This window comes from Dendrobates tinctorius, unplaced genomic scaffold (assembly GCF_039654945.1).
Source record: "Dendrobates tinctorius isolate UK_male_01 unplaced genomic scaffold, ASM3965494v1 ptg000156l, whole genome shotgun sequence".
Classification (NCBI taxonomy): Eukaryota; Metazoa; Chordata; class Amphibia; order Anura; family Dendrobatidae; genus Dendrobates; species Dendrobates tinctorius.
In genome coordinates, this window is record NW_027361823.1 from 13,236,798 (window position 1) to 13,263,941 (window position 27,144).

The window sequence follows — 27,144 nt, forward strand, 5'->3', positions numbered from 1 at the left end:
AGTGACTGATTATACTGGAAAAATTTACCTCCCATTTCTACATAGAGCTTAGAAGATTTCACTTAGTTTTTAATAGTGTCATAGACCTAATGGAAAGAGAGAAGAATTATCTGGGTAGAAAGGCAAAATGAGCAATTGTAAGTACACAGTGCTGTATAATATGATGGCTGCTATACAGTATATTAAGAGAAACAAAATTTTGATGGGAGGAGGATTGCTTGCTTAATTGAACTCAACCATTCTTTGTATAATCTCAACTTTCCTATTTCCCTTCTTGCCCTCTCTTGTCTTCGGGTGGAAAAATAAGAAGAGCATAGACCTTTCTAAAATAAAATCAGGTATGTTCTAAAGATATTAGTTAGGACCATGGCCCAGTACCTGGCATTCCTTCTTACCTTTCTTCCCAAAAACTTCGTCAAAGTTGAAATTAAGAATGTTAAAGTGGTAGAATTAATCTAAGTAACTTTTCTGGTAGAGATTGTCAAAATGGACACATAAATGCCTTACGTGGGACATTGACCGAATTGGACGCTAACACCATATCAGGCTGTAATGAAGAATCCTTAGGACCAAGATGAGTTGAATGGTTTTTATTTCCACAACGCATTTCAATGCTCGACTTTAGTCTTTTTCAAGTGAAAAAAACAATCACATCTTGGTGCTAAGGATTCTTCATTACAGCAGTGCAGCTTAATATTGTGTTATCATCCAAATCAGTCAGCTATCCTGGAGGAGATCATTCCCAGCCATGATGTCACAGTATAGAGGGGTCATGCTTATTCTCATTTGCACAAGGAAACATAAGAAGGAACGTAATGAAGCTGAAATGGTGAAGATACAGATTAGATAATAGAAAAAACATTTTGACAGTGAGGATGATCAATGAGTGGAACAGGCTGCCACGAGAGGTGGTGAGTTCTCCTTAAATGGAAGTCTTCAAACAGAGGCTGGACAGACATCTGTCTGAGATGGTTTAGTGAAACCTGCATTGAGCAGGGGGTTGGACATGATGACCCAGGAGGTCCCTTCCAACTCTACCATTCTATGACTCTGAGGCAGCAGCAGCTAATATTTTCAGGTGCTCATAGGATATTTGTGTGTGCACAACCTGCTCAGGTGAGCACCTTTCTTTTACTTTCCTTGTACCCAAAAGGCTATCACCCGATGGTCTTGTGTGCTTTTGTACCCATACAGTTTGTCTTACCTGTAACATATTTGTATTTTGTTTTGCGGCTCATATTTTACATATGGACACTGGAACCAGTCCCAGTAGGACGTACGTGAGCTTCTCACTTTTTCTAATACGAACTACAGGTTAATCGTCTACTTTGTGCTTGACAAGCAATAAAATGAGGACAACTCATGATTAGTGTTGAGCATTCCGATACTGCAAATATCGGGTATCGGCCGATATTCGCTGTATCGGAGTTCCGATACCGACTTCCGATATTTTTACAATATCGAATACTGGAATCGGAAGTTCCCATAATGCAATGAGCCAGTTGTGTTAGCCATGTTAACTAATGGCATGGCCGTGATTGGCTGGTGAAATGATGTCATCATGATGTGTGGTCTGTGCGGGCCTGCCGGGGGTCTGTGCGGGCCTGCCGGGGGTCTGTACGGGCCTGCCGGGGGTCTGTGCAGGCTGCCGGAGCTCTGTGCGGGCATGCCGGGGGTTGTGTGTGTGCAAGCATCATCCGATGGGACTACAAGTCCCATCGTGCTATGCCTGCTACAATGACAGTGATTGACACATTAGCCAATGATGGGACAGTAGTAGTCCCATCATCCAGCTAATGTGTTGAATGTAAAAAAAAAAAAATCATGCATACTACATACATACTACATTCATACAACATACATGCTTACATACTACATATATACTACATACATACTACATACTACATACTACTTACATACAACATGCTACATACATACAACATACTGTACATACTACATACAATGCATTCATACAATACATACATATAGACATACAGTACATATAACATAGAGTACATACTCACCATCACTTGTCACTTTGATCCCCGAAGCCAGTGTCATCTCACTGTAAAAAATATGAAAATATCAAACAACCAATATAATCCCTGATCCGCAGAAATCCACAAGTGTCCCACGACGATCTCCTGCAGTGCATCACTGAGTGGTTACTATAGTTCACTGGTCTCACTTTATGGCAAAAGCTGCATGGGAACTTTCTCACACAGCAATGCCAAAAGTGAGACTAGGGACTATTTTTTTTTACAGTGGCGGAAGAATACAGTGCAGAAGGATACCTACCTCCCATCATTGTATTCCTGGAGCCCTTAGAGAGCGGTCGCATCAGCTAATACTACTGTTCATATACTATGAATGTAGTATATATGTAGTATGTATGTATGTTGAATGAATATAGTGTATATGAAGTATGTATGTTGTATGAATGTAGTATATATGTGTTGTATGAATGTAGTATATATGAAGTATGTAGTATGAAGTATGTAGTATGTATGTATGTATGTTATATGAATGTTGTATGTATGTAGTATGTATGTTTTTGTTTTTTTTTACATTCAACACATTAGCCAGATGATGGGGCTACTACTGTCCCATCATTGGCTAATGTGTCAATCACTGTCATTGTAGCAGGCATCGCCCAATGGGACTTGTAGTCCCATCAGACGATGTCTGCACACACACACACACACAACCCCCGGCAGGCCTGCACAGACCCCCGAGAGGCACGTACAGACCCCGCCCGCACACACACACAAGCACAGTCTCCGCCCACGCACCGCCCACACTCTTCCCTCCTCCCGAAATGGATGTACAAGGAAAGAAAGGGTCTATTTTCATTCCGATATTTGTGCACCATTGACTTGCATGGGTTTCCGGTATCGGAATCGGCGATACCCGATATTTTTGGGGGACAAGCTGATGTTTTTAGCGGTACCATGGATATTTATATGCGTCTTTTTGATCGCGCGTTATTGCACTTTTTGTTCGGTGGCATGATAATTAATCATTATTTTTTGCTTCGTTTTTTAGTTTTATTTTTTAAGGGGTTCGTTAAAGGGGTTAACTGATGGGACAGTTTTATAGGGCGGGTCGTTACGGACGCGGCGATACCAAATGTGTACTTTTATTTATTTATTTTTTTTCAAAAAAAGAATTTATTGGGGAATATTTTTTTTTTTTTACTAATTTATTTAGCGTTTTTTTTTTTTTTTTTAAATTATTTTTACACTTTTTTTTTTTTTTTTTTAACTTTATTACATTGTCCCAGGTGGGACATCACTGTCCTGTGACAGATCGCTGATCTGTCACATCACAGATCACTGTGACAGATCAGCGATCTGTCACAGGCACTGCTGCAGACTTCCTCATGCCTGCGCATGGGACCCGTAGGGGCCGGGTCCCATGGACGGGATAGTAAGTCAGATGGCAGAAAGGGGTTAAAGATGACAATTTTATAAGGGTAAAATCTAAAAAATGTTATTCAAATGAGAATAAAATGGTGTGTTCAAATTTGACCTCTCACTTGCAATACAAATATGTACAATGTATATTGCGTTAAGTGATACAAGATAAGAAGCTTTTTAAAAAAACATGACTTCGCAATACTCTTTTGGTAAATTTTTATGATACTACCTTGGCCCATGCAAAATTTTCGCACATTGGTCGTCGGGGGTGCAGGCAATATCAGAAAAAGCAAGCTGGTCAAAGGTATTTCATGAGATGATGAACACAGACAGGTATTATATATGTAGATTGGTAATACAATAAATCGGTTTGATAAGTAGAGGCCAAAAAAATGTCTTCCAGTTGAGGTGCCACCTGCAGGTCATTGTGTCTTTCTGCAGGTTTATGAAAATGAATGTTTAAACTGTATTTAGTGATAAAATTGTGGATGTGTGGTTTGTTTGGCAGTTTTCTTGCTGAAGGGAGCAAGTTTACGTTTCAAATGGTGTATCGTTTGTGTGTGTGGGTGCAGTATGAACGGGGATACAAAGGAATCACCGAAAAACAGTGTTTAGAAATAATAGAACAGATGTGTCTGTATGTGGATATGTGGCTGTCCAGTTTTTGTGAACCCTATTGCACCCTGCTGATGGGTTTGTTGGCATGTCATGATAATATGTTGATTTTGTTATAATGAAAATTGCAGTCCTTGATTTATGGAATGGAATAGATTGATTGTTGTTTAATAATGGATTTGAAGATGCAAAACTAACCAGACTCACACACAAAGGCTACTGTATATAAAAAATACAGTTTACTGAAATGTAAATGATAACTACATTCAAGTGCATACAAAAACATCAGCCTTCATATTTGCAGGAACTCCTCTTGACATACAGCTGGACAAGGGTAGACTTCCTATTGCAACTTGAAGTCTTAAAGAAGCACTAATCCCATCAGAGTTGTTATCCTCTTAATATATTGCAGTCACCATATTATATAGCACTGTGTACTTACCATCGCTCATTTTGCCTTTCTACCCAGTTATTTCCTCTCTTTTATCTGCTCTATGTAAAAGCAGGAAGTCTCTTTTCCCTGCAGAAATCATTCCCCTCTTTAGCTCCTGACCCAGCTGCCCTCATCACCCCCCCCCCACTCCCCATCAGGGACTTTTGCAGTGACTGATTATACTGGAAAAATTTACCTCCCATTTCTACATAGAGCTTAGAAGATTTCACTTAGTTTTTAATAGTGTCATAGACCTAATGGAAAGAGAGAAGAATTATCTGGGTAGAAAGGCAAAATGAGCAATTGTAAGTACACAGTGCTGTATAATATGATGGCTGCTATACAGTATATTAAGAGAAACAAAATTTTGATGGGAGGAGGATTGCTTGCTTAATTGAACTCAACCATTCTTTGTATAATCTCAACTTTCCTATTTCCCTTCTTGCCCTCTCTTGTCTTCGGGTGGAAAAATAAGAAGAGCATAGACCTTTCTAAAATAAAATCAGGTATGTTCTAAAGATATTAGTTAGGACCATGGCCCAGTACCTGGCATTCCTTCTTACCTTTCTTCCCAAAAACTTCGTCAAAGTTGAAATTAAGAATGTTAAAGTGGTAGAATTAATCTAAGTAACTTTTCTGGTAGAGATTGTCAAAATGGACACATAAATGCCTTACGTGGGACATTGACCGAATTGGACGCTAACACCATATCAGGCTGTAATGAAGAATCCTTAGGACCAAGATGAGTTGAATGGTTTTTATTTCCACAACGCATTTCAATGCTCGACTTTAGTCTTTTTCAAGTGAAAAAAACAATCACATCTTGGTGCTAAGGATTCTTCATTACAGCAGTGCAGCTTAATATTGTGTTATCATCCAAATCAGTCAGCTATCCTGGAGGAGATCATTCCCAGCCATGATGTCACAGTATAGAGGGGTCATGCTTATTCTCATTTGCACAAGGAAACATAAGAAGGAACGTAATGAAGCTGAAATGGTGAAGATACAGATTAGATAATAGAAAAAACATTTTGACAGTGAGGATGATCAATGAGTGGAACAGGCTGCCACGAGAGGTGGTGAGTTCTCCTTAAATGGAAGTCTTCAAACAGAGGCTGGACAGACATCTGTCTGAGATGGTTTAGTGAAACCTGCATTGAGCAGGGGGTTGGACATGATGACCCAGGAGGTCCCTTCCAACTCTACCATTCTATGACTCTGAGGCAGCAGCAGCTAATATTTTCAGGTGCTCATAGGATATTTGTGTGTGCACAACCTGCTCAGGTGAGCACCTTTCTTTTACTTTCCTTGTACCCAAAAGGCTATCACCCGATGGTCTTGTGTGCTTTTGTACCCATACAGTTTGTCTTACCTGTAACATATTTGTATTTTGTTTTGCGGCTCATATTTTACATATGGACACTGGAACCAGTCCCAGTAGGACGTACGTGAGCTTCTCACTTTTTCTAATACGAACTACAGGTTAATCGTCTACTTTGTGCTTGACAAGCAATAAAATGAGGACAACTCATGATTAGTGTTGAGCATTCCGATACTGCAAATATCGGGTATCGGCCGATATTCGCTGTATCGGAGTTCCGATACCGACTTCCGATATTTTTACAATATCGAATACTGGAATCGGAAGTTCCCATAATGCAATGAGCCAGTTGTGTTAGCCATGTTAACTAATGGCATGGCCGTGATTGGCTGGTGAAATGATGTCATCATGATGTGTGGTCTGTGCGGGCCTGCCGGGGGTCTGTGCGGGCCTGCCGGGGGTCTGTACGGGCCTGCCGGGGGTCTGTGCAGGCTGCCGGAGCTCTGTGCGGGCATGCCGGGGGTTGTGTGTGTGCAAGCATCATCCGATGGGACTACAAGTCCCATCGTGCTATGCCTGCTACAATGACAGTGATTGACACATTAGCCAATGATGGGACAGTAGTAGTCCCATCATCCAGCTAATGTGTTGAATGTAAAAAAAAAAAAATCATGCATACTACATACATACTACATTCATACAACATACATGCTTACATACTACATATATACTACATACATACTACATACTACATACTACTTACATACAACATGCTACATACATACAACATACTGTACATACTACATACAATGCATTCATACAATACATACATATAGACATACAGTACATATAACATAGAGTACATACTCACCATCACTTGTCACTTTGATCCCCGAAGCCAGTGTCATCTCACTGTAAAAAATATGAAAATATCAAACAACCAATATAATCCCTGATCCGCAGAAATCCACAAGTGTCCCACGACGATCTCCTGCAGTGCATCACTGAGTGGTTACTATAGTTCACTGGTCTCACTTTATGGCAAAAGCTGCATGGGAACTTTCTCACACAGCAATGCCAAAAGTGAGACTAGGGACTATTTTTTTTTACAGTGGCGGAAGAATACAGTGCAGAAGGATACCTACCTCCCATCATTGTATTCCTGGAGCCCTTAGAGAGCGGTCGCATCAGCTAATACTACTGTTCATATACTATGAATGTAGTATATATGTAGTATGTATGTATGTTGAATGAATATAGTGTATATGAAGTATGTATGTTGTATGAATGTAGTATATATGTGTTGTATGAATGTAGTATATATGAAGTATGTAGTATGAAGTATGTAGTATGTATGTATGTATGTTATATGAATGTTGTATGTATGTAGTATGTATGTTTTTGTTTTTTTTTACATTCAACACATTAGCCAGATGATGGGGCTACTACTGTCCCATCATTGGCTAATGTGTCAATCACTGTCATTGTAGCAGGCATCGCCCAATGGGACTTGTAGTCCCATCAGACGATGTCTGCACACACACACACACACAACCCCCGGCAGGCCTGCACAGACCCCCGAGAGGCACGTACAGACCCCGCCCGCACACACACACAAGCACAGTCTCCGCCCACGCACCGCCCACACTCTTCCCTCCTCCCGAAATGGATGTACAAGGAAAGAAAGGGTCTATTTTCATTCCGATATTTGTGCACCATTGACTTGCATGGGTTTCCGGTATCGGAATCGGCGATACCCGATATTTTTGGGGTATCGGTCCGATCCGATATTTCCCGATATCGGAAGGTATCGCTCAACACTACTCATGATGAATGTAGACAGAATGCAGAGCGGCTCCGGGCTATTAAAACCTATATTGTAGGTACTTGTATGCCAGTTTGCTCACCGTAAGCTCATTGTATTTGTGGATCAGTGGATTCCTTGACACATGCAAGTTTCAGCTGTAATGCATCCCCGAGGTATACTGCGTGAAACGGCCTGACTACAAGGAAAATGATAATAACATCATCCTTTCTGCTCTATTTTTTTTGTAGACTCACTATGAATGTGGAGACTACATTATCAGACAGGGTGCTCGAGGGGACACTTTCTTCATCATCAGCAAAGGGAAGGTAAGCTCCCATCACCTCTTGAAGTCTACGCGCCATTTGAAATCATAATAACGTATTTAGGGAATGCAATGCCAATCAAATATTCCCTCCAAGCCCTTTATGGTTTCATTTTATTACATTTAATTAATGCCGACAGCATGACATTCGGGCAGAGGGACTGAATCGGAGACAAGGTGAGACATAGCTCAATAAAAATTTTCTACTGTGAAAAAAAAAAAAAGTTTATGTATATACGGTAATTAATGATGGTCTGGTGGGAGGCTATTTACTGAACTCTGAGGATTGCCTTGTACTTCACTGCTTTGACAGTATACGGTATGTCACTGGAAGCTTGAATTCATTAATGGTAATGTGCCTTTTTAACTCCTGGCAAAGCACATACGTTTAGTAGCATAGTAGATCAAGGTGCAACTGCTGTAGGCAATGTGCATGGAGCTTTCTTCATGGCCATATGCCGTTGTCACACAGCAAAAATGCAAAATCCAATGTACACAAGTTGTGTATAGTGTTAACTTAAAGGTAAATGTCCAGGTTCAATAGTCCATGGTAAAAGACATAGTCGTACATCTTAAAAGCAACTGTTTATCTTAATGCAAATTCCAAAATATTGATGTGCAATTTAAAGGGAATCTGTCATCAGGTTTATGCTATGGAATCTAATAGCAGCATGATATAGTGGCTGAGAGCCTGATTCCAATGAAGTATCACTTACTAGGCTTCTTAGTGTAGTTTTGATATAACCTCTGTTTTGTCTGATGTAGATGTAGTAAAGCTATAACTTTTTGGCTTTGCATAACACCCACAGCATCCCTGATTGGCAGCTTCCTGTCAATTGTCAGCAAACGGCCAATCAATGGTGAGCGCGGTGTGAGAGCTAGTCATTTAGTGATAATCCCCTGCTGATAAAAAACTGGTTGTGTTCAAACTACAGCACATAGGCTAATAAGTGACACATACTTGAAGTGAGGCTCTCTGCTCCTTCATTATGCTGCGCTCAGATTAAATAGTAAAAACCTGCTGACTGATTCCCTTTAAGGCGCTGTCCAAAGCCAACCAGCCAAAAATTAGTAATTTTTTTCTAAAGTGTGTCCTTTCACCTTCTTATAAAACACTCTCATGTTCCGATTCTCAGTGCTGTCCAGTAGCTTACAGAGTGCAGACATTGGGCACAATGGATGCAGAAGCACAATAACTAGATTACAGGGGTGGATAGTAATAAAGGAACACAGAGAAAATACAGCAATTGTTGTTTTACAACTCTTTAAAAGAACCAAACAAGCAGCTCCAGCATTTCAGTGGGGTGCAGTGAGAAACTTAAAATGATGTTTGGTACTTAAACTACATGAACTATACAAAAAGATGTTCTGTTCTGTTTTTAGGGTGGGATCTTGAGATAACCACTTTAACTTATAGAATTCAATGTGCTAACAGTCACCACTAGAGGGAGCCTAGGAAATCACTGTCTACATGTACTAATTGAATGCAAGAACGATATAGTATGTATTAAGCTTCTAAGCTCACCAATGCTGGCAGCCATAAATTCATCACTTAACTAGATGTTTATGAGTGAGCTTTACACTACAGAAGAAAATAAGGGCTCAGACTGCTGCAAGGACTTATTGAAGAGTAGATTATTTGCTTAAGGCGGATTCACTCCATTTGGCTGGCAGATTTGATTTAGTCTAAATCAACAAAACAATTGAGAGGCAAAAAATAAGAAAAAAAAGCATTGTGGTGTTTGCCTAAGTGGCTCTGGATGGTCGCATCTTGGCCCCATGGACTTGATGTCACCAAACAATAAAAAGGACACATCAACACCAAAAAATATAAACCCCACTTGACACCCCAGGGCAAGTGAGATGAGCTGGGCAAATGGCCAGTGTTGGCCCATCTAATAGATGCGCCTATTTTTGGATGCTATTTTTAGGCTGGGGGGGCCAACATCCATGGGCCCTTACCAGCCCCCAGCTGTCTGCTTTACCTTAGCTGGTTCTTATAAATGGGGGGGCCCTATGCCTTTTTTTACATTATTTCTATAAATAATTTTAAAAAAAATGGCGCGGGGACTCCTTTATTCTGGATAACCAACCTTGCTAAATCTGGCAGTTGAGGGTTGCAGCCTCCAGCAGTGAGTTTTGTAGGCTAGGATACATGTCACTCCATATTTTGAAAGGTGCTCAGAAAGGATACCACTCCTTTCTCATAGAAACTTCAAATCTGTCACTCATTACGACATAGAATATCTTTATTAAAGTAAAGCAATCCCAAAAGATTTGTGACGTTTCGGTCTCACATATAGACCTTCCCCAGACTGGGACATTAAACAAAAAAAAAAATGGATACAAATACTAACAACAAAAGAAAACCCTGATATAGGTATTTACATCATGAACATCAGCACAATAGACATTCATGGGCGAGGCAATACACTACATAGTCTAATTCAAGTTGGTGGAGTCAAAGACATTATAAAATGGTTTACAGATAATGATTGTCACATCATGTATCAAGATCGATCAGATAATAATTAATGCAAGAGCGGTATGGAGGTCTTGTGGAAAAAAAGCTATACATATAAAAGAACTCATGTGGGAAGACCAGAATAATCCTGCCATACAATGAAGGAAAATGATAAGCTTACTGGATTGCTGTGTGACAAGTGCTTGAAAAAGGCAGCGCAAGGTGAGCTGGTAGTGGGGATGTTCCCTGTGGAAAGTGCTCGGGTCTAGTAGTCTGAGGGGGTTTAAATACATGTCTATAATGAAACACCTGAGTGTTGTGTGGTTGCAAACAAGAGTGACTGGAAATAGAATGTAACACGGTGGTGGAACGCAGAGGTGGAACGCACCTCAAGTGCGTCATGGCGAGAGGCCGGAACCGGAAGTGTCAACAGAAGATGCAATGAGATGCAGCTGTGGAACGCATAGGATGCGCGATCACAGGGGGAGTATAACAGGATCCATTTCTGAAGTACTGGGAAGTTAACTGGAGGCTTGAGATTCAGTATGGTAAGAAGCAGAGACCCAAACCGGGAGAATTAAAGTGCCAGGAGATACATTAATGAAAAACAGTGTCTCCTATATCGCAATACAGAATGAAGGAAAGCCCAATTGGCAACTGTAAATAAAAATACTGGCATTAATGGAATTCATGAAATGTGTGCTAGAAATTAGGATAAAAAATGAGTCAAATAGAAGAATAAAAAAAGAGGAAAAAAAGGGGGAAAAGAAGAAAAAATAGGGGGGAAAAATTTGAAGATTATAAAAATATGGAGATAAAAATAAGTAGCCAAGTATTATCTAGGAATGAAAAATGAGAAGACATAGTAATATGAAAAATTGGTAATAAGAAAAATTGAGAAAAAAATAAAAAGATGAAAATTAGGAAAGACAGGAAAAAACAATATTATTGTTAAACTTCATACCCCTCTTGTGTGTGGGATCGTGACTTCGACTGTGGAAGCTAGAAAGGGAACAAGGCGGAAGTAATATCAACATTGTATGAACATACATAGAGAGAGTACATATTTTATTTTACATATTTTAAGATCAATTAGTAAAACTCATGACCTCATATTCCCTTAGGCTCCATACTTAGTAAATTGTGAATCCAAAATGCCTCTCTCAATTTGAGCTGTGAGTTTTGCTTGTGTGGCTATCAAAAATACAAAAATATTAATTTGTAGCGCAGGTGCCGGCTGATGAATACTCCCACCAGCAGCCGCCTTCTGTACTAATAACAGCTGCCACAAGTGACTGGAGGTAAACTTTTTACATCTGATCGCAGCTGGGGGTTCACACTGTTATTTGACAGTGTGGGAAACGCGTCTCTCTGCCTGGCGGTAATAATTTTACCATTGATCAGAGGCAGTGTTTGAGAAAAACCCGGTGTTCGGGGTGCCAAACCTGAACAGTAACATGGACTTCCTAGTGAAGCGCATGTTTGTGGGTGCAAGCGCGAATAGTAGATGTTCGGTACGGACCCTGAACTTTACTGTTTTGGTTAGCCCATCTCTAATTAGGAGTTTGTATTTTGTCAATTCTGAAATATAATTAAAACTTTTTCTTCTATAATTGCTTAAAATGAACAATTAGCATTATTTAGAATTTTTGCAAACAAAACAAGCAATATCATTAGTAACTAATTAAAGAACTTCTGTTGAGCTCTAGATCTGAAATGGCTGTTCAATTAAGAATTATTTTGCAATAAAATTATATAAAGCAAACATTACATAATTAATGATAATCCATTTTTATTGCTGTTTATAACTGAATATTTATCAGAGCTTTGAAACTATAACAAAATTCTCCTTCAAAACGTTGCACTCATCTCTGTACCTTACTAAATAAGAGTATATACACAGAATGTTTAACACAAAACGATTTGCACTTTGACCACAATATACATTTTTAGATTTTCGTAAAATATATATTTTACAGGGGTTATATGAGATTAGTAAAATCAATATTTCAGATGGCAGCTCATGGGCATAGTCATCTGTCGGCGCCTGTGCTCAAAGTAAATAAAAAAAAGATTAAATAAATAATGAAATAAAAATAAAAATCACAGTGTATACTCAGTTTACACATAATCCCTGATGTCCATGTCACCTGGAAAAGAGAAAAAATAATAAACCACAATATCCCTCACCTATCTGCCATAATCCATTCTGTCCCACAACAATTAAAATTACTTGTACAGCAGTCACATCAGCTGATGCGACTGCTCTACCTGGCAGTCAGTGACTCACTGACAGGAGCGTGTAATCACTCCTCCAGTGTGTAGCGCTGAGCTGCTGTAAGTGAAGTCACTGGAGTTCATCAGCTAATTAGCCCCGGTGACCTCACTTAATGGCACCGCTGCATGGGAAAGTTCTCATGGAGCACAGGTGCCGTGAGATCAGTGGGGCTCATCAGCTGATAAACTTCAGTGAACTTTCTCACTGCAGCTTAGCACTAAACACTGCAGGAGTGATAATATGCTCCTGTCAGTGTGTCACCGGCTGCCAGGTAAAGTTAACATTATCAGGATCGTCGTGGGACATTATAGATTATCTCTTCAGTTCGGACAGGTAAGGAATGTGGTTACTTATTATTTTAATTCATTTGCAGGGGACATTGGCATCAGTGTACTTGGCGATGTGAGTATGGTTTAATTTAGAGTCAATAAAGGAGTCTGTGGGCCCGAACAATAACATGGACTTCCTGGTGAAGTCCGTATTCTATGTCTGTTCCTATCTCTAGTGGTGATCTAGATGGTCAGTGACTGCTAGGAGACTATGGAATTCCAGAATTACTCATGAAGGAATAAAGTGATGTGACTCCAAAGGGAAAAGCAAATATTTCTTATGGGAGGTCTCTGTGCCTAGATCCCCCAACAACACTATTCTTCATCATATTCTTTATCTCATCAAACAATATACATTTCAGCACAAAGGTGCACTTTTCCATTAAAGGAGTTATCCAGGGGATAGTTGATAACATAATGATCATTGGGAGTCCGTTTGCTGAGACCCACACTGATCGGCATAATAGGGAATGTTCATTTCCGATGGAGCACCTTTATACCTGTTACAGAATGGAGCTGGGGTAAAAGTTCCCCCTTCAGCCAGTCGGTGTGGGTCACCAGACAACCCTTTTTCAATCAGATCTGTCACCAGATTTCACAATACAATCTGCTTGTAATATTGAATAGATTTCTAGACCTTACAAAGTTGGTGTGCTGACATCCACAATACATATCAGAATAGCTGTATAATTAAATTCAAAAGTTTAACCTTTGTATTTGCCAACTTAGCCTGATTGATGGCTCTTCAGTGTCCTTATTCCCTACTGCTTCTAAAATCTCACACTGCTCAGTACAAGCTGCACCTATAAGTTAAACTTGGTGAAGATGACATTTCTAGCATGGGTTTTCAAAGTAAGTACATCAGCTGCATCAAGTCTAAGAGATTTATTTGATTATGTATGAAGCTTATACTGTAGAATCTGGTGTGCTCTAAATTTTGGATTCTATTATTCACTCCTAATGAACAAGCCAATCATTACTATGGACATTAAGAGATATAGCTAAGGTTGAAACGTTTTACTCATACTACCCCCATACAACAGATGCAATGATGATGTAACACTCCGGAGAAGAAGCATTTCAGAGAGATCTTCTGGTACTTACAAGCACTTTCTTCTCTAAATCTAGAGTCTCCTGCAATCTCTTGTCTGATGAAGGACTCACTATTTGGCTGAAACATCACATTTCTGGATTGCACATTAATTAATATGTTCGACTCAATCTACAACCTGAAATATAGGGCCAAGCTCCACTAATAGATGTAGCACCTGAATGCGCAGTGACTTCTGCTGGGGGAAATATACATACATGCGATCCAGAGGACAATTAAAAGGTTTCTGATACAGTCAGAATAGGGCACTACTTAGGACAAAGTTCTCGTCTCTCCTGTATGGTACATGCGGCACACCTTCTCCTGAGGACTACATCAGGGATTATATTGAGCAGGTGATATACTCCTGTGTACAGTGGCATGGAATTGTGTGGTTGTTCTTCAATCAACAGAATACAGTCAATTTTGGAGGTTTTGACAACCACTCGATCTTCATTGCCAGTAAATTCCACCTTCTGTCAGTCAATTTCCTTCTGGCTTTTATGTGAAAAGTGTTGAAAAAAACAAATGCTTCTTTTTGACAGGTGAATGTAACAAGAGAAGATACGCCGGGTGAAGATCCAATATTTCTTCGCACTTTAGGAAAAGGTGACTGGTTTGGAGAGAAGGCTCTTCAAGGGTAAGATGTCCATTTGATATGATTTAAAGGGGCATCCTACAGAAAAGACATAAGGGCGGATAAAGAATGTGTGATTTTAATTCTTATCTATTGGCCTCAGAACAAATTAATACATTTCTTATTTCTGCTGTTAGGCCTTATATTTACAGCGATGATGTCACTGTATAGAGATAATAGATACAATGATGGCACTGTATAGTTATAATACATATAACGATGTTACTCTATAATACGTATAATGACATCACTATATAATACATATAACAATGTCACTGTATAGGAATTGCAGATACAGTGATGTCACTGTGTAGGTATAATAGATATAGTAATGTCAGGGCACAAAGTCATAAAAGCTTATGAATCAACACTTTTAACCATTCCTTTACTGGCACAGTTACCGTCAGGCCCCCTGCAGTCCTAGAGCCCACCGCGGCTCTCCCCATGTTTAGACTCTGTGTAACGTATGTGTATGGATATATTAAGAATACATGAGCTCCGAATGCCAGAAAGGATTTCTTCTTTTTAAAACTGCAAAACATTTTCCCATTTCTCACTGCTGGCAGGAAAAATACTCTATAAAAGTCCCAGCTATGTGTGATGTCTAAGTAATAGGTAGTCCTTCCTCAGTCCTTCATTTACTAATGGGACAAGCAGAAATTCTTCTCCGTGGAATGCAACAAGTGTGTGATACCGGTAATAAAATATGAATAAGCTATTCAATAGAATCATTCTAATCATAAAATACCAGAAATCCTGTGTTATCAGTATCCGAAAATAGCTGCGCCCCATAATTTACAGTAAACTGTAATTCAGTCAATCCAGTTTCAGAATGTGGTAATTTTAGTATTCTTCACAAGTTTTGTTTATTTGATATTTTCCTTTTTTGAACTGTTTTCTGCTTGGATCAATAGATGGCTTTTAGAAGAACATAATTTAACATTCGTCTCGCCGGGCTTGAGCTTTCTAACAGTTGTGTGGAGCAATATACGGGAGCATGAAACAATTGCTTGCCTGATTGAATCTCGCTTCTCGAGTCCCAGAGTTGATGAAGTATACCAAGTTTGTGGGTTTATCAAGCAAAATAAATGTTAAAAGTTCATTTTCTAATGCACCCTATTTGGAGTTAAAAACAAATTCTTTGCTGTTTGATAAAATACAAGGAACATAAAGCCAAAGTCAAGTGTAGATGGGAAATTCAGGAGTTATCAAACTATATAAAATCTTAGCTTTATTTCCTTTTTCTTATAGAGTGCAACACACTTATCTGTCATACACATCAACTGTTATCTCACCCATATCAGTTCCTGCCTCACACACCAGGGTGGATATCATAGAAACTGGATTATAACCTTGGGGAAAAACCTTGAAGTACCCCTAACCCCTCCCCACAGTGGCCACAGGATATAATGTGACTGCTAAGGTCCCGTCACACATAGAGATCTCGCTAGCGAGATCGCTGCTGAGTCACAAGTTTTGTGACACAACAGCGATCTCACCAGTGAGATCACTGTGTGTGACAGCGATCAGCGACCGCCCCCCTGCCGGTATCGCTGATCGCTCTGGGAAACCTCTGGACTTTTCTTTGGCCGCTGGTCTCCCGCTGGCCAGCACGCATCGCTGCGTGTGACAGGTGGGAGACCAGCGATCTGCTGGTAACTAACGTACACATCGGGTATCTAACGGACGCACGTCCCTTGGATACCCGATGTGTACGTTAGTTACCAGCTCCCTGCATCAGCGCGCTGGTAACTAACGAACACAGCGACGCCGGGCGCTCGCCGTCGCTGTGCTGATCGCGGGTGAAGCTGTCTGTGTGACAGCTCACCAGCGATCACATAGCGACTCACCAGCGATCCTGACACGTTGATATCATTGTCGGGATCGCTGGTGAGTCGCTGTGTGTGACTCCAGCTCTAGACCAGGGTCCTGCTAGTCTATTTGCTCAACTCTTCTATTTTTGCCTGGTTAACTCCTTAAAGGGAATCTGTCACCACATTTGACCTATCTAAACTATTAATATGGGTATGCAGGTTATAGAATGCTGAAAACATTCCTCCCTGTGTGCCTCATATCAGATGTGTTCTTGTTGAGAAACCATCTTTTATCACTTTATGTAAGTGACCTCTTCCAGGCTTTGGGGCAGATGGTGCTTTGAGATAACTCTGCCTCCTGAGCTTATTTTATGTACAAGAGGGAATTACCCGTGTTACTAGTGTGATGTATACTGGTTACCAGTGTGATGTGTAATGGATACCCCTGTTACCAGTGTGATGTGTACTGGTTACCAGTGTGATGTGTAATGGTTACCTGTGTTACCAGTATGATGTGTAATGGTTACCTGTGTTACCAGTGTGATGTGTAATGGTTATCAGTGTGATGGCCGCTCTCTGCTCTCCTGATCTCGCTGCAGAGCTGTGTGTGATTATTCCTTACACATCTGCAGGTTCCTCTCAGATTCATCTTCCAGCTCACAGGCACACAAGGTTGCAATATTGTCGCAATACAGCAAAGCTCAAGAGCTGCAAAATATGTGTTTGCAAGAAGACAAATTTCATTTCTCCTGTTCTGTGTTAGTTACTTGTCTCACACTGGTAGCTTCCCTTTATGTAAAATAATCTCTGGGGGCAGTTTCTTCCAGCCCGGAAAAGCTCATATACATATACAAAAAACGTGGATTTCTTTCTGGAGTAAGACATCAGATCGCAGATATCAAGCTATCCTTTTATTCAGCTTCCTATAACCTACATACCCATATAGGCTTAGGAGGGACGATCCTACTGACAGATTCCCTTTAAGCATTCCATTTTGGCATTTACGGTACCCGCAAAAGCTTTCTGGGTGATCTCTAATGTTGAAGTGTTTTTGGCTCCCCGCAGTGATCCACAAATCTCCTTCCCTCTGTTCTTGCCAACTACAGCCACCACTCACGAGCAGAGGGAAGGGGTTGTGGATCACTGTAGAGAGCCACAAACGCTTCAAATTAGGGACCAACCAGATAGTGTGCACCAGCTATAGAATATACTTTGTCATGTCTGCTTTTGCGTAGAAAGGTAAACAAACAACTTTTAAAGGGGTTGGTCGGGATTAGAAAAAAATGCCTACTTTCTATCAGAAACAGCACCACCTGTCATGATATAGGACATGCTTAATGTCCTGCACTCTCAGGGTTAACTTTTGCTGGCCTCCCTTTGGATCTAGGAGGGGTATTTATACTCACTCCAGACTAGGATTCTCTGTCAGCTATACTGTTGTTCTAACCCCGCTACACAGCAGCCAGTAAGCTCCACCACAGCTACAATATAGAGTATAAGACGGACCCCTATTTTCACCCCAAATTTTAGGGAAATAAGTACGTCTTATATCCAAAAAATCTGGTCTATAGAATAGGTCTGATAGATATAGTAACAGTTTTGAAGGCTGAAGGAAGACCTTATGTCCATCTAGTTCAGCCTATTTTTAGTGCAGCTGTTCTGTATTGTTGATCCTGGGAAAGGCAAAAAACCCACAGAGTAGAAGCCAATTTTCTCCATAGGGAAAAAAATTCCTTCCCCTAAACTGGGTCAACCATCTACCTATAATATTATGTTATTCGTAACCTTCTATACTGTTACTCACAAGACAAGCATCCATTCCTTTCTTAAATTCATTCAGTGAGTTGGCCATCACAACTTCCTCAGGAAAAGAATTCCAGAGCCTCACTGCTCTTACCGTGAAGAACCCTCTTCTATGCTGCTGCAGAAATTGTCTTTCTTCCAAATGAAGAGAATGCCCCCTTGTTCTTGTCACAGTCCTTGGTACAAACAGTTCATTGGAGAGATCTCTGTATTGCCCTCTGATATACTTGTACATATATATTATGTCTCCCCTAAGTCTTCTCTTTTCTAGAGTAAATAGAACTAATTTTGATAACCTTTCTGGGTATTGTAGTGAACCAACTCCATTTATCATTTTAGTAGCCCGCCTTTGAACCCTTTCAAGTTCCGTAATGTCTTTCTTGAGCACCGGCATCCAAAATTGGACACAATACTCCAAGTGTGGTCTGACGAGTGATTTGTACAGAGGAAGAATTATGTTTTTATCTTGTGTCCCCAGACCTCTTCTAATGCATCCCATGACCCTATTGGCTTTGGTGGCAGCTGCCTGACACTGGGCACTCCAATTTAGCTTCTTATTGACTAAGATGCCTAAGTCTTTTTCCATGTCTGATTTCCCCAGCAGTTTCCCATTTAGTAAGTAATTGTAGCATCTGTTTCTCCTTCCCATATGCATAACCTTACACTTATCTATGTTAAACCTCATTTGCCATTTTTCAGCCCAATTCTCCAATTTATTCAAATCTGTCTGTAGTTGCAAACTGTCCTCCTTTGTGTTAACTACCTTACATAGTTTTGTATAATCTGCAAATACTGATATTTTACTGTGTAAGCCATCCACTAGATCATTAAAAAATATATTAAATAGTAGGGGGCCCAATACAGAACCCTGTGGTACCCCACTAGTAACCCTGGCCCAATCTGAGTATGCACCATTAATAACCACTCTTTGTTTTCTATCACTAAGCCAGCTACCTACCCATCTACACACATTTTCCCCTAGCCCAAGCTTTCTCATCTTACTTACCAATCTTTTATGTGGGACAGTGTCAAATGTTTGTCAACCAACAGGTGTCCTAAGTATGAAAATAAATGGCAGCAGAAAATGTAAAAAAAAATAATGTTAGGCTAGCTTCAGACTAGCGTTTTTGCCCGCAGCGCACGGCGCCGCTAAGCCCTGCCCCCTGCTGCGCCCCCTCCGGTCATCTCCGCCTAGTGTCGCACATCGCTGCATGCGATCTACACACCCTATCTTTAGCATAGGGTGCGCAGACCGTGTGCTGGCCATGCGCTAGTAGGATTTTGCATGCGCTGCGCCCTACTGACGGTGCGCCGACGTGCGCCGAACGCCCCATGTTGCATTTTGGTGTGCTCGGAGCACTGTCAAAAGGGCGCAGCACACGCAAAATCCTACTAGCGCACGGGCAGCGCACGGTCTGCCCACCCTATGCTAAAGATAGGGTGTGCGGATCGCATGCAGCGATGTGCGACACTAGGCGGAGATGACCGGAGGGGGCTAGGCTTAGTGGTGCCGTGCGCTGCGGGAAAAAACGCTAGTCTAATGCTAGCCTAATCTCCTACGATTTAAATGCTGTTGCTCCTGAAATCCCTCACCCCTGTACATGCCATCAGCGATTATGTGCTGGCTCATGTGACCATTGCAGCCAGTCACTATCTGCAGTAATGATACCAGTAACTATAGCATTTTTTCTCTTGAAACCACCCAATAACATCTGTAAACTCAAGCACAACTTATTACTTTCATATAGATGCATTTAAACAGATGTCATTTATGAAATAAAAAAAAAAATCCCCTAAAGATAGTTTTCGCAGTATAATAAATTCATAGTTCAGGATTTCCGGCAGACTAAATTGCACATTTAGAGTTTTTAGTTGTTGCCGTAATATAACCCAAGTGAGAAACCAGATTGTCATTTCAGCAATGAAAAAGGCTGTTACTGGATCATTAGTCAGGAGTTTGTCTAATATAACTGAAGGAACTCTTTCATCTTTGTAAATGAGTTGGCACAATCAACAAGGGAAAGTTAGAAGAAAAAATTGCCAAGAATTGAGAACTTGTTATTTTTCTGTACAAACTATAGGGATACAAAGACGTTTGTTAGTAATTTGGACTGGTTGACTTGCCTTGAAAATTATTATGCAAATGATGTAACATGATTATAGGGAATAATGCCTTCCTTTCCTGTGTAGAGCAATTAATGCGTACAATGAGTGAATAATCACATATCTATAATTGGCATTCGGTTGATATTTTAGCTTTTTTTTTTTTTTTTACTAAATCTGAGAACATGTCTGACCAGTAAGGCTGTGGTTCTTTCTACGATGAAGCAGGAGCTTTGTAGCTGTTCATCAATCCATACAATTCATTCTGAATTGCCAATTATAGTGACATGTTTAAAGTTCTGGTCTGAGTGCTGAGACACCTACTGATCACTAAAATGGAGAGGCAGAAGCAATCAGTCTATGGGCCCAGTTCATTAAGACTGACGCTGTGTCAGGCTATGTGCACACGTAGTTTTGAGAGCTGCGGATTTTTCCCCGCGGATTTGTAAAAATCCGCAGGTAAATCCGCAGGTCAAAAGTCCTGCGGTTTTGCCCTGCGGTTTCACACCTCACAATGGATAAGTTGTGAAACCGCAGCGGAATCCGCACAAAGAATTGACATGCTGCGGATTGTAATCTGCAGCATGTGCACAGCGTTTTTGGTTTGACCATTGAAAACAATGGTACTGTACAACGCAGCAGAAACTGCTGCGGACCCGCAGGGCCAGAAACGCAGCGGATCCGCAGCAGAATCCACAGCGTGTGCACATAGCCTAAGCCAGTCTTAATGATTGGCGTCCTGGCCAAGATGCACCTAATTCATTAAGTGCCTTTTTCAACCAGAAGTGTAACTCCAGTAATGGAGTATCATAATGTGTGCCAGAACTCTTCATAAATTTATCAGGCAAGCTTCGATGCACCCCCTCTCCCTTCAACTCTCTCAACATTAGTGGAGCTGACCGAAACAGGTATGAAAAACTGAGGCCCCATTGATCATTACCTCAGCACCTGTTTTTGGCTAGTTTTTATGCCTTAATTTTTTTTCTAACCAATTCATTATTCTCTTTTCACGTCTATTCAATATGTGCTTGCATGTTTTTTACTTATTTTCTGCTTTGTGGATGGAGTTTAGCGATTGTTGATGTTTTTGTCTAATTTAAAGTCACAAAATTCATCCCGACTCCAGTACCCCCATGATATTTTTGTCCATAAGCTAGTATTTGGGTGCAATTTATGTACCATGTATGTTTTGAAATGAATTGTTTTTGCAACTTTTTTGTGCCAAAAGTCATACAAGACCAAAAAAGACCACTTTTTTACTTTACGCTAAATTCATGATCAGATGCCTCATATTGAAAAATTTGGCACCAACAACATCTACTAATACCAGAAGACAAAAAATGGAAAATGACATAAAATGGTCTATGGACCCCTCAAATACCATAAACTTAGAGAAACTTCTGTCTCTGCACTCCCTCTAGCTGCACCCATGCATGGTCCTTCTACAATGGCACATAATTGCAAAAGGTCTGTTCTACAAAACTATGGGTTATCCACTAGTATCAGTGTTTGACCAACATTTATGTGCCCTAATTCCAACAAAAAATGTTGTCTCTAAAAGGGAGCATTATAATCTAGTAGTTAGAAGGTAAGTAAATGCCACTGGACTCGGTGGGTTGAAAGTTCAAATATTCTTGCCATTTTCACCTCCAATTGGAGACAACATCTGGCAGCACATCTGAAAACACTCCTGAGATCGGAAATCACTGACTTAACAATCCTTTACCCTTAGGGACCCCAGAAAATGAATATTTGAGAGCAGGGGGTCAAAGTGTATATTTTATATTGTATTTAGAACTAAAAACTGTGTAAAAAAAACCTTGATGGCACAACTGACAGTATGTACTCACAAGAGATTTTAAGGATGTGCTTGTAATTGGTACATGGATAAAGGTTAACATTATTTTTTCTTTTTGATTTTACTTATTTGTCGGTGATTTTCACTGTTTATTATATTAGCATTCAGAGAGAAGATGAAGTAAACATCATTTCCACACTGAACACATTCGGTTCAGTAAATCGGTGTAATGAACTCATCTGTAAATTCTGAACTCTGTGCTATAAGGTGAACGTCTGCGATCAAGAAAAAAAATTGCTTAATATTCTAAGTAAATGTTGAATCTCTGAAGTCACTAGTAAACTAATCCCCAGGAAAACATTACAGAGAAAATCACATCTTCAAAGCAAAAAATAAATGTTGCGTGTAGCAAAAAAAAATTATGCATTTTACACGTGTTTAATGCCTTGCATTGAAGAGGATGATGTAAAGGAGACACATGTGGATTTTAATTGCCTCTAGTCAATAGGATAAGGTGTGCCAGAAGGACAAACAAACCAGATGCTTCAGTTATTGTTCTGTTTTCCACCTGGATTGTCATCTTTATTTGCAATTAGTTTCCAATTTTTCTGTTATTCCGGCTTTAATTGCATCTCAATTACACCTTAGTATAGCATCATGTACTTTTGTGAATGCAGGACAATTACCCAATGATGAGGTTGGCACTTTAGGAAATAAATTAGAACATGATAATACAGTATATTGTTCACTTGTTACTAAGAAGTTTGAAAAGTTTGTCCTTGGTCTGTGTCACTGTGTGGCAGTATGACTTGAATTTTCTTGATACTGGAGGTATTATGAGACTTTTTGCTCTTATTTTACCCATTTATGGACCGGCAATATTAATGTCTTCCTCGTTCTGATCTTCCTTCCGTTGGTCAGAGCAAAGATTGACTATAAAGAGTGTTGCTGTATAGGACTTTCAATTTTATTTGTCACCATGTAGTTCTTAATTTATTGCCATCCATGGTTATCAATACCTTGAAGGGCAAGAAGGACATACAAATCAATCTTGGAATACATCAAGCCAGACAAGTCACTTGAAGCAAGGATCACCAAGCTACGACTTGCCTTCTTTGGAAACATCATCGAAAAGGGCAATCACTAGAGAAGGGCATCATCAATAGAACAAGGCAAAGAGGAAGAATTACAGCCCAATGGCTTGATACCATCAAGATAACAGTGGAGAAGATCCTGGTGGGCCTATCTAGGATTGTGCAAGATCGACCTTCCTACAGATTGTTCATCCATTAAGTCACCATGGCTCGAGATAGAGCTGAAAGCCATTAAATAAATATAATAATAGTTCTTAATTTTTCCTTTGATGCCACTATAGAGTAATGACATTCTTGCTGTCAGGTGGAGGTCCGATCAGCAGAACTTCAAATTATCAGTTTTATTTCTGGGACTTTTTTAACCAAAAAAGGAATGTCCAAAGTGATGTGTGGAACCATTTCTTTCTTTGAGGTTTATTTCCTCTGTTCTTAATTTCTTTTATAATCTAGTGCCCTATTGGTTCTAGGATTATAAAATTATCAGATTATTACAGTACCAAATTTGGTTATTATTAATAACTAGCTGAAGAGCCCGGTGCTGCCCGGGCATAGTAACTAACTACAGTTAGTTAGAACAAATTATAATGATTATATCTATACTATATGGTGGCCCGATTCTATCGCATCGGGTATTCTAGAGTTTCTGTTAAAATAAGAAATAGTGATATACTCACCTTCCGACGGCCCCCGGACTCTGTCCCTCCTCTCACTACGCGCCCGGCATCTTCCAGTCCCAGTAATGCTTTGTGCGAACCACCGCTGATGACGTCGCGCTCTCGCAAGTGTGACGTCATCTCCGGCCCTTCTCGCTAATCATTACTGGTATCGGAAGATGCCGGGAGCGTGGTGAGAGGAGGGACAGAGTCTGCGGGCCATCGGAAGGTGAGTATATAACTATTTTTTATTTTAACAGAGACTCTAAACTACCCGATAGAATCGGGCCACCATCTAGTGTATTATACTCATGATACACCCGGAGCTGCTGTCACTGTTCTGCTGTTACCTAATGTATTGTACTCCAGTTACAGCCAGAGCTGTAGTCACTTCTGCTGTTACCTAATGTATTGTACTCCAGTTACACCCAGAGCTGCTGTCACTGTTCTGCTGTTATCTAATGTATTTTACTCCAGTTACTCCCAGAGCTGCTGTCACTGTTCTGCTGTTACCTAATGTATTGTACTCCAGTTACAGCCAGAGCTGTAGTCACTTCTGCTGTTATCTAATGTATTGTACTCCAGTTACACCCAGAGCTGCAGTCACTGTTCTGCTTTTACCTAATGTATTGTAGTCCAGTTACACCCAGAGCTGCTGTCACTGTTCTGCTGTTATCTAATGTATTGTACTCCATTTACTCCCAGAGCTGCAGTCACTGTTCTGCTTTTACCTAATGTATTGTAGTCCAGTTACACCCAGAGCTGCAGTCACTGTTCTGCACTTACCTAATGTATTGTATGCAAGTTACACCCAGAGCTGCACTGTTCTGCTCTTACCTAATGTATTGTACGCAAGTTACACCCAGAGCTGCAGCCACTGTTCTGTTCTTACCTAATGTCCTCCTGTTACACCCAGAGCTGCAGTCACTGTTCTGCTGTTACCTAATGTAGTGTACTCCAGTTACACCCAGATCTGCAGTCACTGTTCTGCTGTTATCTAATGTATTGTACTCCAGTTACTCCCAGAGCTGCAGTCACTGTTCTGCTTTTACCTAATGTATTGTAGTCCAGTTACACCCAGAGCTGCAGTCACCGTTCTGCTCTTACCTAATGTATTATACTCCTGTTACAGCCAGAGCTGCAGTCACTGTTCAGATCTTACCTAATGTATTGTACTCCAGTTACACCCAGAGCTGCAGTCACTTTTCTGCTGTTACCTAATGTATTGTACTCCAGAATATGTACAGGACTGTGCCTGTGTAATGAGCGACGCAGCAGTGATGCCTTTAATGGCTGTAATGTGCCTGTACAATAAGCAATGCAGCCGTGTTGCCGCGATGACTAAGCAACTGTCACTGATTGGTCGCGGCCTAACTGCCGCGACCAATCAGCAAGGCAGGATTTCCATTACAGACAGACAGACAGAATTAGACAATTATATATTAGACATATATATAGCTGAGTGTAGAGCCCCGCCCATTCCGCATAGCTACATTCACTATAATATCCCACATCATCCCATCAGCCAGAGCAACTGGACTACTGCCCCTAATATCCCACATCATCCTGTCAGCCAGAGCCACCGGACAACTACCACTAATATCCCACATCATCCTGTCAGCCTGGAGTCAGAACCAGTGCTCTGAGTGGAACGGTCCTACCTTCCATACTGGGGATCCCTTTAAGAGAGGCCTGGCGTCAGAACCAGAGCGCTGAGTGGATTTGCCCTGACTTCCATATCAATAATCCCTTTATTAGAAGCCTGGGGAGAGAATCAGAGCACTGTAGGATTTACCCTAACTTCCATACCGGAGATCCCATTAAGAGAGGCCTGGGGTCAGTACCAAAGCGAGCAGTGGATTTTCCCTCACTTCTGTACTGAGGATCCCTTTAAGAGGGGACTTGGGTCAGAACCAGAGTCCTGAGTGGATTTGCCCTAACTTCCATACCGGGATCCCTTTAAGAGAGCCTGGGATCAAAGCCAGAGCGCTGAGTGGATTTGCCCTGACTTGCATACCAATGATCTCTATAATAGAACCCTGGGGTCAGAATCGGAGCGCCAAGGGATTTGCCCTAATTTCCATACAGGAGATCCCTTTAAGAGAGCCTGGGGTCAGTACCAGAGCATTTGAAGGCCACTGCCCTGACTTCCATACCGGGGATCCCTTTAAGAGAGGCATGGGTGTTGTGAGTTCATTTTCCCCTTCATTACTGAGGCCCGAGGAACTCCCCCTTCTGGTAAAGAAAGGTAGTGAGCCTGATTGTCAAACACCTGAGGCAGATGATTGTGACTGGCTGAGTGGAGTTACGGACTGGATACAATGCTGCCGACGCCCTTCTGCCCTGCGGGTGATTTCTCTGTGGGATCCTTGGAGACCAGTCTGAATTCCTGCTCCTCCAAAGCTAAGTTTGCTGCTCGGCCTCTTGCTTTTGTGCTTTGACTTTGTTTTTGCTTTGTTTTTCTGGATTTCTGCCATTCCCTGCTGGGGTGTTCTGAATTCATTTAGCTGTGTCTTCTGAAAATACCTGAGTGCTGATTCAGTTTTTGAAGCCTAGCTGCTTCAGGGCCTTTTTCATATCAGCTGGTTGGCTTATGTCTTTGATAGGGTTTTGGCAGATTGCAGACAGCAGCCTTCCTTTCCTTTCCTATCACAGCAGGAAGCGCCGCAGGAAGTGACCGACGAGAAATGATCCAGGAGCTTCTCGCGCGATCAGCGATAACCAGCGGGGGAGCCGGTCGGAGGTAAGTATCACATGCAGCGATATCGCTAGCAATATTGCTGCAACGTCACAAAATCGGTGACTTTACAGCGATATTGCTAGCGATATCGCAGTGTGTAACGGGGGCTTTAGATGTGAATATATTCGAACAGGGGAAGAAGGGAGTGGCATCTCTCAGGCTTGGCGTGTGTGCTCAAAGAGAAGGCTCTGAGTGCACCCGCTGGCATGCATGCCACAGATTCGCCTTGACTGGCCTATAACCTAATATCGGCAGCAGATATGCTTTACCTATGTTTTACATGCTTCAGGCATGTTTCTTTTTACATTAGTTATATCATTATGATGCAATTTTAAGCCAACACTAATAATGAAACTTCCCAAAAGTACACAGGCCCAGTAGTTATAATTTCGGTACCTTTGTAAAACAATGTTTATTGATCATT

The 27,144-nt window shown here is 40.9% G+C and overlaps 1 protein-coding gene across 2 annotated transcripts in view; it reads left to right on the plus strand.

Annotated features, from left to right (window-relative positions):
• PRKG1 (protein kinase cGMP-dependent 1) overlaps positions 1–27,144 on the plus strand; it is a 1,325,447-nt gene that overhangs the window by 1,071,295 nt on the left and 227,008 nt on the right. For both annotated transcript variants that reach the window (XM_073548242.1, XM_073548243.1), the window contains exons 6-7: positions 7,844–7,921; positions 14,624–14,718. In XM_073548242.1, coding sequence (XP_073404343.1) covers positions 7,844–7,921; positions 14,624–14,718 — 173 coding nt within the window. The remainder of the gene's footprint in view (positions 1–7,843; positions 7,922–14,623; positions 14,719–27,144) is intronic.